The sequence below is a fragment of the Platichthys flesus genome, chromosome 18, assembly GCF_949316205.1.
Source record: "Platichthys flesus chromosome 18, fPlaFle2.1, whole genome shotgun sequence".
NCBI classification, from domain to species: domain Eukaryota; kingdom Metazoa; phylum Chordata; class Actinopteri; order Pleuronectiformes; family Pleuronectidae; genus Platichthys; species Platichthys flesus.
The window spans coordinates 17,270,636-17,284,442 of record NC_084962.1 but is presented as its reverse complement, the minus strand read 5'-3'; the positions used below and the strand labels follow the sequence as shown (position 1 = coordinate 17,284,442).

At 40.9% G+C, this 13,807-nt stretch overlaps 1 protein-coding gene across 1 annotated transcript in view; it reads right to left on the bottom strand.

Moving 5' to 3' along the window:
* lama2 (laminin, alpha 2) overlaps positions 1-13,807 on the bottom strand; it is a 132,716-nt gene that overhangs the window by 97,945 nt on the left and 20,964 nt on the right. Inside the window, exons 2-3 of the mRNA XM_062411395.1 lie at positions 7,985-8,155; positions 6,619-6,731 (exon numbers count right to left, since the gene is read on the bottom strand). Coding sequence (XP_062267379.1) covers positions 6,619-6,731; positions 7,985-8,155 — 284 coding nt within the window. The remainder of the gene's footprint in view (positions 1-6,618; positions 6,732-7,984; positions 8,156-13,807) is intronic.

Here is a 13,807-nt window from a genome sequence, read left to right as displayed (position 1 = left end):
GAGAGGGGACAGAATTAATTCAAGACTTTTTAATATTTCAGATACCGGCAGTAACAACCATGTTTCTTTGGAGAGACACTGTAAACAAACATAACCACGTGTAAATAACGGGGAAATAATTCATTTTAGGAGCGGACAGGTAGATAAGCCACCTGACATTCTGTTCACCGACACTGAAAATGCAAAATAACATCTTCGCTTTTGAGCAAAAGAACCTTTGACCTTTCGAGGCGAAATCTCAAATGACTTGTTTGTGTCTTGTTGTGCATAAATAAACGGAAAAACAGGAAATAAGCAGAAAAACAGGAAGGAAGGACACGCAATGTTTTTTTTTTTAAATATCAGATTCTTATCTGTAACTTTCTGTTTCTCCCACCGTAAAATATGATGATGTGTGTTTTGACAGACATCAGCGCAGTTTCATCAGCAAACAGACAGAAACAAACATGGGATGTAGGTCAAATCCCCCCCCAATGCTTCACCCCATCCTGAGTATCTCTCTCTCTCTTTTTCTTCTCACCATGTGGGAAGCAGTGTCACATTGCAGCAATTAGAATGGGGGGAAAGCTACTGCGTGTGTGTGTGTGTGTGTGTGTGTGTATGTGTGTGTGTGTGTGTGTGTGTGTGTGTGTGTGTGTGTGTGTGTGTGTGTGTGTGTGTGTGTGTGTATGTGTGTTTAAGAGGATTTCAGGGTAACCTTATAGCAGTCATTCAAAAACACGACAAAGAGTCACTGTTTCCTGTATTCACAATCATGACGGAATGGTGTGTGTGTGTGTGTCTGTGTGTGTGTGTGTGTGTGTGTGTGTGTGTCTGTGTGTGTGTGTGTGTGTGTGTGTAAAAGAGAGCTACTGCTGAGAAGCTTGTAACATGGTGACAGCTTCGGGACAGCTAGGCAGCTCCAGCAGCTAAACATAGATGAACGCAGCTAACTAATGCTGCTTGTGTGTGTGTGTGTGTGTGTGTGTGTGTGTGTGTGTGTAGCAGGATGCCATATTCTGTGTTTTGATCAGTTGTGGATCAGACGAGGGATTTTTTTTTTTTGCAGAGCTCAGCTCAGCATCAACACAAACACACCAACAACCGTCCCAGTAGAATTCAGGAGGCTGATAAATACATGTTTAACGTCAGAGAGGTCAGTGTGTGATGAGTTCACATCACAAACACATTTCAATCTGTCCGTATCAAATTTAATTGGCTGGATTCTCTTTTTTTGTACAGTTTATTTTTGTCCAATGCATTTATATTAGTTTTTCCACATTTCTTCTGCAGCCTGGTTTGGTGAAGCTGATCCTGGATAATAACCAAATATTTACCAAAGTAGCTTCCACTTGTTTGGTAACAAAAGGACAAGACACATGATGATCTGGAGACATCAGCTAGTAAACTCATTGGAGTTGTGACTAAGATTGAAACTAATTTGTTGACAAATTGTTTGTCCAAAATCTGAAGACTCTGTGCTGCTGTTGTTTTGTGTTCCAGTCCCACTGTCAGCCAATGACAGCCGAGTAACACGGCTACTTAATTGAAAATATTGTAAAATGAAATTATTGGATTAGATATATGCAAAATAATTCCCTGGTCGATGTAGAGACACAAAACATGCAAACAAATTAATGCACAAACAGGGGATTCTATTATGAAACAAAAATATAAAAATACATATATATATATATCAAATATTAATACCCCTCTTTTGAGCCCTGGTTTGATCTCAAAGGAAAACAGCAGATCTGCATGTACTAATTAGTTCAGTGACTCTATTGGCTCGTTTATTCCCAGATGAAATGATTAATTGTTCAAAAACACAACCACTGTGTTCTAAAATAAACCACTGACTCAATTAGCTTATTTTTACATTTCACATTACTTCAGATTGTTGTAGTGTCGCAAACTTTTCCCAAAAAATGCATGTGTGTATGTGTTTCTCCTCGTTTAATAACAACACAAATCAATTTCACACGTAGTCATGACAAACCAGGAAATGACTTTTGAGCCTCAAAGCAGAATGTGCTCTTGGATTGTTTATGTCACTTCTCAATCAGCTCCTCTAAGCCGTGTGGGTCCGGTCCGGTTCGGGTTGACGACAACCAAATGGACCGTGAAGAATCCATTTTGACTCCGTGGGATCTGGACACACAGTCACAGCGGTTTCACACCAGCAGCTGGTGTTTACCGGCCTTTCACATGGAGACGTGTTCAGAATCCCTCTGGCTCGACAAACTGGCATCACACTCCCGATTTCCAGTTTGCTTTACAGCCAATAAGAGCTGGACTCGCACACAGGAGGAACAAATGACTGATGGGAAACAAACTGGAATCAGATATTAAATGTGAGGAAGATGATTTAATGCAATGACGACACATACACTGCAAAAACAAAGTCACGAGGTTGATTCCTGTGTTTTTGGCAGCGACGCCCACACACGCAGCTGGACATGCTGTCAGAGCAACAGAGCTGGAATGCAGACTCGTTAGAATTTACTGTCACTTCAAATAAAAATGTGTTAACATCTCACCGGACTAATAAAGTTTTAAGCTTTTGGCCGAGTTCTGAATGTGACTGAGTCATCCAGCGACCCCCCCCCCCCGGTGCTGCCAAACTTTGTGCATGCAAAACAAGCCGAAGATATTTACTGGAGCCGCTAAAACACAATTTGAGAGGCAAATCTTTTGGAGTCGGGTTCAATATTTGAGTGAGTTTCAGACTTAATGGTATAAAATAGGCTTGTGATGATTGTGCTTCCTGCTTGAGACGCTGGAGAGGCGTGAGAGGCTGAGAGGCGGGCCTGGCGTGTAGAAGCAAACTGAATCCACGCTGCGTCTCCCTATCGGAGTTACACACAACCCACTCTGACGCGTACACAAATTAACACGCTCACTCGCAGACTCGGCTGTAATTTGGCCTTAAGCTTTTTAAATAGGCTTCTTTTTTTTTCGTCTGCACAAAACACCAGATGCTGCAATCGCTCCCACATTCTTGCTTTGGCCCGAGCTACTGTCAAACATTACGACAACAAAAGTTTCACTGGGTGCAGCAGATGTTTCATTCACCTTCTCTCTGTTATGAATAAAGATGTTTTTGTCCTCGTGTTAAAAGTTCTGACCATGAACCACGTGCCACATGCACAGTGAAAAGTAAAGTTAAGTTTTTCTGTATCTTTTTATCCAGCCACTTGGTTGTTTGATGTGTGTTTGTTGTGTCTTTGATATGTGTATGATGTGTGTTTGATGTGTGTTTGATGTGTGTTTGTTGTGTGATTGATGTGTGTCTGATGTGTGTTCGATGTGTGTATTCCCATGTTTAAATGCTGTTTAAGACACAAAAAGAATGCACCAGTTTCTTTCAAGCAAATTCAGTCCATCATGGAGCTTTAACTGTTGAAGGGGACATTTTTAAGCGTTTGAGGAACAAGGGAACTTTTTAAAATCATGAATCACGATCCATTTGCTTTCAAAACAGAAAAAATGTTAGGGTTAGGGTTGAATCATGAATCATCAAGATCCTTGAATTATCCCCAATGAAACTGGTGGAAATCAAATCTTCCCATGTTTAAGTGATTTAATGGATTCTTCATCGACCCACACGTCCCATCCTTCCTACAGATTTAATGGAAACACAAACCAACAGTACAAAACAACAAACCAACAAACAGAGGAAACGACAACATCATCTCACAACCTCAGGGTCTGAACTTACATTTGACTTCACAGTAGATTCAGTCAAGAGAGAAAGAACACTAGATAAATTTAACACAACTTTAAGTCGAGGGGTGAATTTAGAAATCTCTCAAATCATACTTGTAACACAAACCTGTTTATAACTGTCCCTTTGTGTTTTCAGGAGTTTCCAATGAATTCTTCCAAAATGAAAAATTCTCTATGTGGTCTGTGACCATTGATCTGAATGTAGTGATTCAACTAGTTTGTGTGCACAGTGAACCTGTAGAACGTGTGTGTGTGTGTGTGAGTGATTGTGTATTCAGGTAGGAGCTGTGTGCAATGAAAGCACTTTGACTGACAGACTCGTTCAGGAGTCTGATCGAACAAACTGTCCGTCAATCAACTCAGCGTTTTCATTTCCATAATAACTGCAATTTAACTAGAAACCCATCGCACTGCCATATTGACGCCAGTTTAACCAGGACGGTTTACTGGGAAATTTCCAAATCTACGTGAACTCTGATGCATAAACCTACAGAAGATGTTATATATTAGAGATGTTAAGAGTAGAAAACCTCCTGCTACCTCCGTCAGAGACATTTCATTTCCGTTTCTCTTTGTCTGTTTGTTGTTACACAGAAAATATTGAACCAATTTCCCTCTAACTTGGTGGAAGGGTTCGTTGTGGGTCAGAGGAGAAGCCGTTGAGTTCTAGTGCAGATCTGGATCAGGGGGCAGATCCAGGATCTGTTTTTAACATTGCAAGATCTTTTTCATCGTTTTTGTTGATTTGTCAGGGAAGAATTCTTAGATCTTGAAAACACATTTATGTGTGTTTGTTATTCAGATGCAGATTCAACTAAAACATTTCTAAAAGTTTCACGAGGGTTCTCTACAATGTGCCCTTCTGGTTTGATACAGACATCAACTGTCTCTCACACACACAGACACACAAATGGATTCTGGATTTCCGTCCGGAGAGGCTCAGCAATAAATACAGAGTCACCACACACAGACACACAGACACACACAGACACAAACACACAAACACACACACAGTCATGTTCTGAGTGAGATGACTGTGGTCACCAGGGAAATCCAGCCCACTACAGGGTAGAGAGCTTTGTGTTGGACTGATAGAGACACACACACACACACACACACACAACACATTGAGCCGTGCACACGTTCACCCAGGCATTAGTGGTATTGAAAATACAGCCAATCAGGCGTGAGGTGGCTCCATTACTCGGACCGATACGAATATTGACTGAGGTAATAAACTAAGTTGCTTGATGAGAGGAGGATCGATTACAATCTCTTCTAATGGAACCGGAGCACAGGGGGTCTCACCTCCACATGTATTAGAGATTAACAGCTTTGGAATATCGCAAAGTTTCCTGAAATATTGTTTTAACACATGCAGGAAATGACCACATGGCATTTTTACAGATATACTTACATCAATATGACAAATCATTTTTTAATTCACATGCTAAACGTCAAATTGGTTATTGATCGGTCATGAGCCTGCACCTCTCAATCAATCAATCATTTCAAGTACAACCAGCTTAGAAAATGCACAGCGGATTTATGATAAGAAAAATAAATAAATGCAAATGTCAACCCAGAAGCTAGTCGATAATTATTATGTTGTAATAGTTGGATGCTATATTAAACTCTAATCCAGGAATCAGGGTATTGGATGTTGCACAATAGACTATGAGGCATTTTAACAATTAATAGAATATTTATTATAAATGCAATCTTTCCTCACTTAAGATATTATATTTTTTTTCATTCCAGATATTCAAAGGTTTATGCATAATCTGTTCATTACTTAGGTTTTTTCAATTGATTGGTTTGAGACAAAAAATGAACTGACACATTTCAGTAGTACTTCAATTTCTGCTGTTAAAACTGAATCAGAATATATTTAAATTGAACCAAAGAAAGGCTTTATTTGTTGCCTCTTTCTTTATTTCTAATTCTGTATTCATTCTGCAGTCGGGATCATTTAGAGGACAAAAGAATCAAGAAGAGAGACACACGAGGTACGAAAATGCAAAGTAGTTGTGCAAAGGTGATAAATACAAATTTAAATGGGTTTTGCATTAATTTGTTTTGCCCCTTAACCATTAAAAAACCATCAGGATGCAGCCTGAAGCATAATTTTCTTGCAAATTGCAAAGAAGAAATAAAACATTGCGTTAGTCAAACTGTTAAAATCCACGATCGGAGTAAATTTATAATAAAAATGTGTTATAATTATGTGTGTTTGAATGATACACAAAAATCATTTCTTTTATTTTAACTTTTTACAATCGTCTATGGACAGAAAAGTTAAGCATTTAGTCAAAAGTGATTCCCACTGTATGGTAAGATTGATTCAGCATTCAAATAAATACACATAATACACATCAAATACCACCGTTATATAAAGATGGCTGTTTAAACTGTGCCAGCTCAGCAGGGGGCCACAGAGAGTACACTGACATTTAAAAGCTTTTAAAGAATCTGTGACGTACTGACGAGAAGAAGGATTCTGTTACTTCCCCAAGTACTTTCCCAAGTACACGTCAAATACTTTTTAATTATATGTGTGTTCACCAGCAGCTGCTCAATTTGAGGCTTATTCCTCCAAAGTACCGCTCCTGACTTTCCTCCTTACACTGTGTTCTGATCTATTCTCAACCAAACACTATGAAATGTCCAGTTTTTTCATAGTGCTCTGGTAACCCTCTGGGCTTAATGCTGATAAATGAACCCTGATAATGGAAACAATTGTTTATAGTTTGTCTCTTTCCAGATAATAGAGGCTGTGGCGAGGTCTGATCAATGGCGCTAGCTGGGGATCAAACTACAGCCCGTCTGGTCTGTTAGTGAACGACCCGCTCTACCTCCTGAGCCATAGCCGCCCTGTGTATATATATGTGTGTGTGTGTGTGAGTTTACCTGTTTCAAGTCCAGCATGATTGTCACGTAGTGGTACTCCATCCCATTCTTGATGGAGGGACTTTGCCACCAGCGGTTGGTCCCATCTATGGCGTATTCTATGGGATGATGCTCTGAACACACACACACACAGACACACACAGACACACACAAATAAATCGTTGGATTCCATTCCAACTTTAAAAATCTAAAAATCTTTTTAGTTTTCCATCTCGTCTTATTATAATGATAAAAAAAACAGTCACCTCTCTTCTTTCTGAAACTCTTATTTTTCGGGGGAAGATTCAAGGCCCAAAAATCAAAAGTGTATTTTTCGACCTTCTAAACAGTTTTTAATAATAGATCTATTTTCCAGCTCAGGAGATTTTATTCACTGCTGAATAAGAAAATGTCACCTGATGCAGAACAAAGCCCACACCTGGGAGCGGTTACACACTTCAACAGGGCAGGCAAAGTGTGCAAGGGATTGATTGTGTGTTTACATGTGTGTCTGTGTGTGTATGTGTGTCTGTTTGTGAGTCATTCTAATGTTTCAGCTCAACCGGGAGCTTTCAGTCACCAGGCTACTTATCTATGACATTTCTTCTAAAACCCATGGAACCTGACTCTGTCGACGACCGTCTACCAGCTCACACGGGACTTTGTTGAAGTTTGATTTGCGAAAAATCAGAAACGTAAAAATGACAAGATCTTTAAATATGTCTTGGCCTAGTTGCCTGGCAGACATGAGCAATAAGTGACACAATAAAAATGTAATCTTTAAAATTTGACTTTTGATTAGACAGAGGTCTTAGTTGTGTAATCTGAGCCAAACTGAGATTAGCAACCAACTGATTTAAAATTGTTATCGATCTTCATATGGCCTATTTCATAAAATGTCAAATCCTCCCTTTAACAGTGAGGAAGTCACTTACTGTAAAATGATGTAAACGTCTCAGCATTAACAGAGATATACGACGACTGACTAATAACCGGCTACTAGTCAGTGACTAACCGCTTCATTAGCCGACTGATTGATTGATTGATTGATTGATTGATTGATTGATTGATTGATTGATTGGCCGACGGGCTGAGCATTTAACCGAATCACTGACTGGATAACTGACGCTCTAATTGGGCTGTTTGAATTATGATTGCAGGCTAATTTTGTATTGTCATTCTGTCATGTTGCGATTGATTCCTGAGTTCGTTCAGTAATTATCACTTCAGACAAAATGATTGGTTCACATCTGGCCAATCTGGCTCTAATTAACTAATCTGGCTTGATTAATTACTGTAATCATCCTGACTATGAGTCGTGTGTGTGTGTGCGTGTGCTTGTGTGTGTGTCTGTGTTTGTGTGTGTGTGTGTGAGAATCTTTCTCACCGACTGCTTTCGTGCTTTGCTGGTTGCAGGTTCGACACTGGGAGTTTTTAACTGGCCGCCCTGGTACATGTTCCACCAGCTTGCAGAACATCTCGGGACCCGTGGAGCCGCAGGTGGCGTTCGCCGTGATGTCGGCCATGGACGCCAGGTTCAACACGGCCGGGAACAGTCCTGGGGAAGAAAACAGGAGGTGGGGGGGGGGGGGGGGGGGGGGGGGGGGGTTAAACAAAAAGAAAAATAGATGATGAAACACAAACACAGCTGCATCCATTAGAGCTGACATCTGCTCCACATAAAGATGCTGCAGCTTTTCTCTCTCCCTGAAGTAAACACAAAGTTAAAAAGGCTCCATATTTGGGGGGAAACACACATTGTTTACTTTTCACAAGCTCACGTCAGTTTGGGTACTTGACGGAAAACAGCGACGCCTTCAAACGCGTCGGGTAATTCCTTTAAATCTATTATATATCAAAGATGTGTGTGTAAAAAAGAGAAAATGACACACACAGAAAAGGTTTAATTGTGTCGTCAGATCATCAGGAATCAGTTTCAAGTCTTTTCAGAGCAGTGTAAACGAGGTCGAGCCGACTTTCTTCTTCTTCACGGGTGAAAAAAACGTGTTAAATTGCCAAAACGCTTCAGTGGGGGTTATTAGTGGCACCCTGCACTTCCTGCCTCTGAATACAGGTCTTGTATTTCCAATCATTAAAAACGATGTCAGCTTGTCTGTGGAGCGCCGGGTTCCTCCGTTGTTCTGAGGGTGTGAGTAATTAGCCTGGAACACGAGGGGGGGAGGGCAGGTGTTTGAAAGTTAGTTAACCTGGGTGTGTTTCTGCTGCGGTTTAATGCAGTTAACATCATTAGCCCTGATGTGTTACCGAGAGACTTTTCTTTGGCCGGCTGTCAACTGTGCAGACTTTAGGCAACGACTGTTCATTTACATTATTTCACACGAGCATATTCCCCCGTTTTCATTTCCTGTCCCTGGATATTTTTCACTGCTGGAGCCACCACAGCCTGAAAGCCTGGAAGACACATACATTATGGAAAACTCGTATTTGTTCCTCCAGGATGTTATCGGAGGCCATATTTGGGGATTAGTCTAATGCACAAGTTTGTTTTCCCTCCCTGTTTGCTCCCCTTATGGGCAGATATCTTCAAATCTCCATGAGAAAAGGAAAAAGTAGATTGAACTCTTGGCCCAATGTGGCTGCAACTGAGGGGAGATCAGTCCAGCTATTGTTTGGCTCACGAAGGAAAAGCTGCTTTCAGACGTGCACTGAACTGAGAACGCAAATGTCCGAGGCAGGACTGTTCCCCTCGTAAATTGTCTGCAAACTGTCAAAATAAGAGCATGTGAGAAAACAGCAGGGAGTACTGAGGATGTTTCTAACGCACAGTTAGAAGTGAGGACATATTTCAGGAAGAAAAAGAGTTGAGATGTCAACTTGAAAAGACGAGATTTGAACAAATCTAAAACATGTGATTTCTGCAGAAGGATTTCTACATGATGTCCGGCCTCCTGCTCTACTCAGGCTCCACCCCTCACCTGAACGTCCATTTCCTGTATTTCTTAAAGAATCGAACATGGATCATCTCCTGCTGCGTCTGTCACATAGATCTAAATCCTTAAATGTCCCAGACAGGACAGAGTTCATGTAGGAAGTAGGAGTAACCTCTTCCCTCCTCCGAAAATAAGGTGGTGTGTAATTGCTGCAGTATGTTTAATCAGCGAGCGAGTTCTTTGTTGACAAACTTAAAAGACTCAACTTGCAATTTAAGTCAATTATTTTCTCATTAAATTTGAAGAAAAGAGGAAACGTTTGTTTTTGTTCTTTTCCAAACAACCACAACCTGTGTTCACATAAAAAAAAAAAAATGGGAACAAGGACCATATGAAAACAACTAAGATACAGATCATTTGTCCACACTGCAAACACATGCTCTCAAAAGGTGTGACTGCCAAAATTCAGCAAGCCAAGTAGCCCGTGTTCCCCAATTCCTATAAAACACGTCTGTTTCCTCAGCACTCGAACGCACCAGGAGACTGCTCACTGTTTTATTTCAGCTTGTTGGCGTAACCCATCCGTATTCTTCCCATAGTAAAATTCCCATTAGCCCCAGTGTGACCAGTTTGAAGAAATTCAAGTGCTTTTGACTCACGGTGCACATGGCTCACATTTCCTGTCTGGAAAACCCACACAGACGAGAACATGGGCCGAGTTCTGAGTTACATCAGATATATCACAGCTCTGGTCTGAGGTCGAAGTTCAAAACAACACATGCAACTTGAACGTAAACACAGAAACCTGTAAAATACACAATAACTGTACACAATGAGACAGACGGGAGGAAAGATGAGATGGAAGGGGAAGAGGAAGCTCCTCCGTGTGTGTGTGTGTGTGTGTGTGTGTGTGTGTGTGTGTGTGTGTTTGTGTACATGCGCCCTTTACTAGGAACTGTGTCCAGATGCGGACAGCTGTTTGGCCAGATGTCAACACTGATGAACTGTGAAGAACATCTGAGACACCCCAAATCCCTCTTTCAAACACGTGTACACATTCTCACACACACACACACCCTCACAACACGTTACACACACACACACACACACACACACACACTAGGTCAAACACGTCCTTCTATCCTCTTATAAATGATATCTGAGAATCCACGTCGCTGAAGAGCCCGGACACACAGAAAACACTGACTCACAGATAAACATCTCAGTTTACATTGTGAAGTTGTGAAAGTTGGAGCTTTGATACTGATATTACATCCATGACAATACACCATGTAGAGAATAGAAACCCTAAAGTCTAGATCAGTTATTGTTTCTGAGGTTTTAATTGCTTAAAGTAAGAATAATCAACACACAATTCTGCAGCCCAGGAAAGACTTCAGCCACTTTTGTCGCTAATTCTTTACACAACATTTCAAATCATTGTTTTTGAGGTAAAAAAAATGTATTTACAACAAAATAAAAGTGTGCACCATCTTAGATCTTGATCAGAAATGGAATCAGTTGCTGTGATGAACAGATTTTTCCAGGATCCTTCTCCTCCTCATGGTTATTCAGACGTCTGCCAGAGAACCGAGCCAACATCCTGCTTACTCCTGGGTTTTGATCCACAAGCTGCAGGAGCCTCCGACCACATACAAATGTACGTGGGAGACTATGAAAACCTTTTGTCATTTGACCTTGATCTAAAACCACTAATACCTTTCACATGCACAATCTTAAGGGATTCGAACAGGAACTTCTCCGTTTCCAAGTTTAAACACACATCTTTGTATCAACATCATGTTTTATAATCTAGGCGAGGAAGGAGTGATAATAACTCATTTCCTTTCACAAAGTTGCAACTTCATCCATCTTTTCTTTTGAGGTTTTCTCAGCTTGTGTGTTTTCTGTCACGGCAACTTCTACAGAACATGAAAATGGCGTCCAGGGACCTGATCACACGTCGGCCTCTGGAAGCCGATAACGTTTTTCTCTCTCGTCGGTCGTGTTGAACAAACGGGCGAGTCGACAACAAAGACACGGAGAGGTATGACGAAAGGTGGGGATCAGATTTCAGATTCACAGAGCGACAAGGACACAATGGCCGTCTGCCTACGGCTCTGCAGCTGCCACACACACACACATATACACACACATATACACGCACACAATCGGACTCAGGTTCATCATCTCCCATTCTTCTCTCTCTCTCTGCTCTGATAATCATGGTAACCTGTCTGTCTGTCTGTCTCGCTGCGTCTCTATCGCTCGTCTCCGCTCTGTTAACCCGATGTCTCACAGGATTTACTGCAATACAGCCGCTAGATTATAATACTGTCAGAAAGTATAAGCACCCCCGGTGAGAGCTGGGCAATGTCACTGCCACGGGACGTAGTTCGACATTGTACCACTGATCACAATATCACAGTACTGCTGGGTAATTTATTTACAGTGTGATACTAAACACAGAAATATAAGAAACTTTTAAAACTTGATTTTATTAAAGTGAAGTGAACCATTTTGAAGATTTAACCTTGACCTTGCCACAAAGACTTGTTGGTCTTTCTGGAGCTTTCAGTTTCATCCCGTTGTCGTCATCATGGCGTGGACTTCCCTCGGTTGTCAACTCTTATCGACCCATCGACAAATCCAATCTGGAGTCAGGTTATAAAATCTGAATCACCTCTCGGACACGCTGATGCAAGGTGTGGCCGAAAGCTCGTTAAAAACCAAACACTGAAAATGGACCTTGCGATAAGAATATATTTATTTCGCGTTGCTCCTGTTTCCCCCTCATCCTCGCCTCAGGAGAGTCCTGCGAGATGTGGAGATTGAAAAGCCCTCAAGGGCAAATTTGTGAATTTTATATTGGGACTATAGCCTCACTCATAAATCTTACACAGCTCAGCGTAGATCTCCATCCTCATCAACATACAATCCATAACCTCGCCGGGTTTTATATCTGCTCACCCTGAGCACCTTGTAAATATCTTTCAAATTAAATGTTGAACTGCGCAGGAGGATTTAAACTAAATCTACATTAAATCAAATACAGTGGGCTGGAGTTTAATTGGAATCTAATACATAATCAATTAAGGGATTTATGTTGGGGAAAAAAACATGCATTTCAATTATGCTTGTTATAATCTGAAAATGAAGTTGACGCCCTCTGTGCACTTCCAGTAACACGTGCACTAACACAGTGAGGGTTTATAGCTTCACATCAGAGTCATATTAGGATGATAAGACAACAATATTAAAAGGTAAAATCTAGACATTGAGTGAATTTCCTCGAGCTACGAATGACAGCCAATATGATCATCGTATAAAAGTTTTTTTTATTACATTAGGAATAAAACTTTGCTTTTACTGTCACGATAGAGGATGACACTGCACTGTTTGCCCTTTTGTGTGTGTGTGTGTGTGTTTGATGGATGTGTTATTGTTGAGTTCTGAGGCTGGATGTATGCTTGATGGAATAACAAGAAGGTTGAAAAGGACAGGATCATCTCTCTCTGTACCTCTCTCTATCTCCTCGCTCCATCCCGAATAGTTGGGGGGGGTCAGGGGGAGATATGGACGGGGAAAAAGATAGAAAGATTGATGGAGAGCGAGAAATGGATGGAGGGATTCCCAGAGAAAGATAGAGTGTTGTTTAAAAGGGTCAGGGGCAGGAGGGGAATGAGGGATGAGACAGCGATAATCCGGTGGATACACACTCGCACACGCACACACAGATGGGGAAAAATCGTTGTATTTTTAAACGTATTTCTACAATGCAGTGTGTCTGTCTCTGTGCATGTTGACGCGTGCATGTCTGAAAAGTGGGTCCAGATATTTTCTAGACTTTTCCTTTCACATATGAAGAAGCCAGCAGCAGAATCTCAGGAAAGCTCTGGAACCTCATCGTCTTCCCAGGTGGACATCTTTGCCGGCTTCTTCTTCAATGTGTCTTTTTCATCCAGAGATATTTGAGTTTCTTTGGTATACTCAGGCTAGGGGTGGAGCTATCGGGGGGGGGCTATTATATATTATTATATTGATATTTGTGTACTCACATAGAAACCCTCCAGAAAGCATATTATCAAAAACCTCAAGTTGAACAACGTTTCTTCCAATTATTGAAAAAGAATTATTTCTTGAAATGAATAATTTTCTTAGGTAACAAACGGAGGCATGATGAGCCTCACTTTGTAAATGTCATATATCAAAGTTTAAATATAGAGTTTATATATGTGTATATATAGGTAATATAGCTTTAGACAGATCTCAACTTGTCTTGCACGTACCGAGTAAACACACACACACACACAGACTCA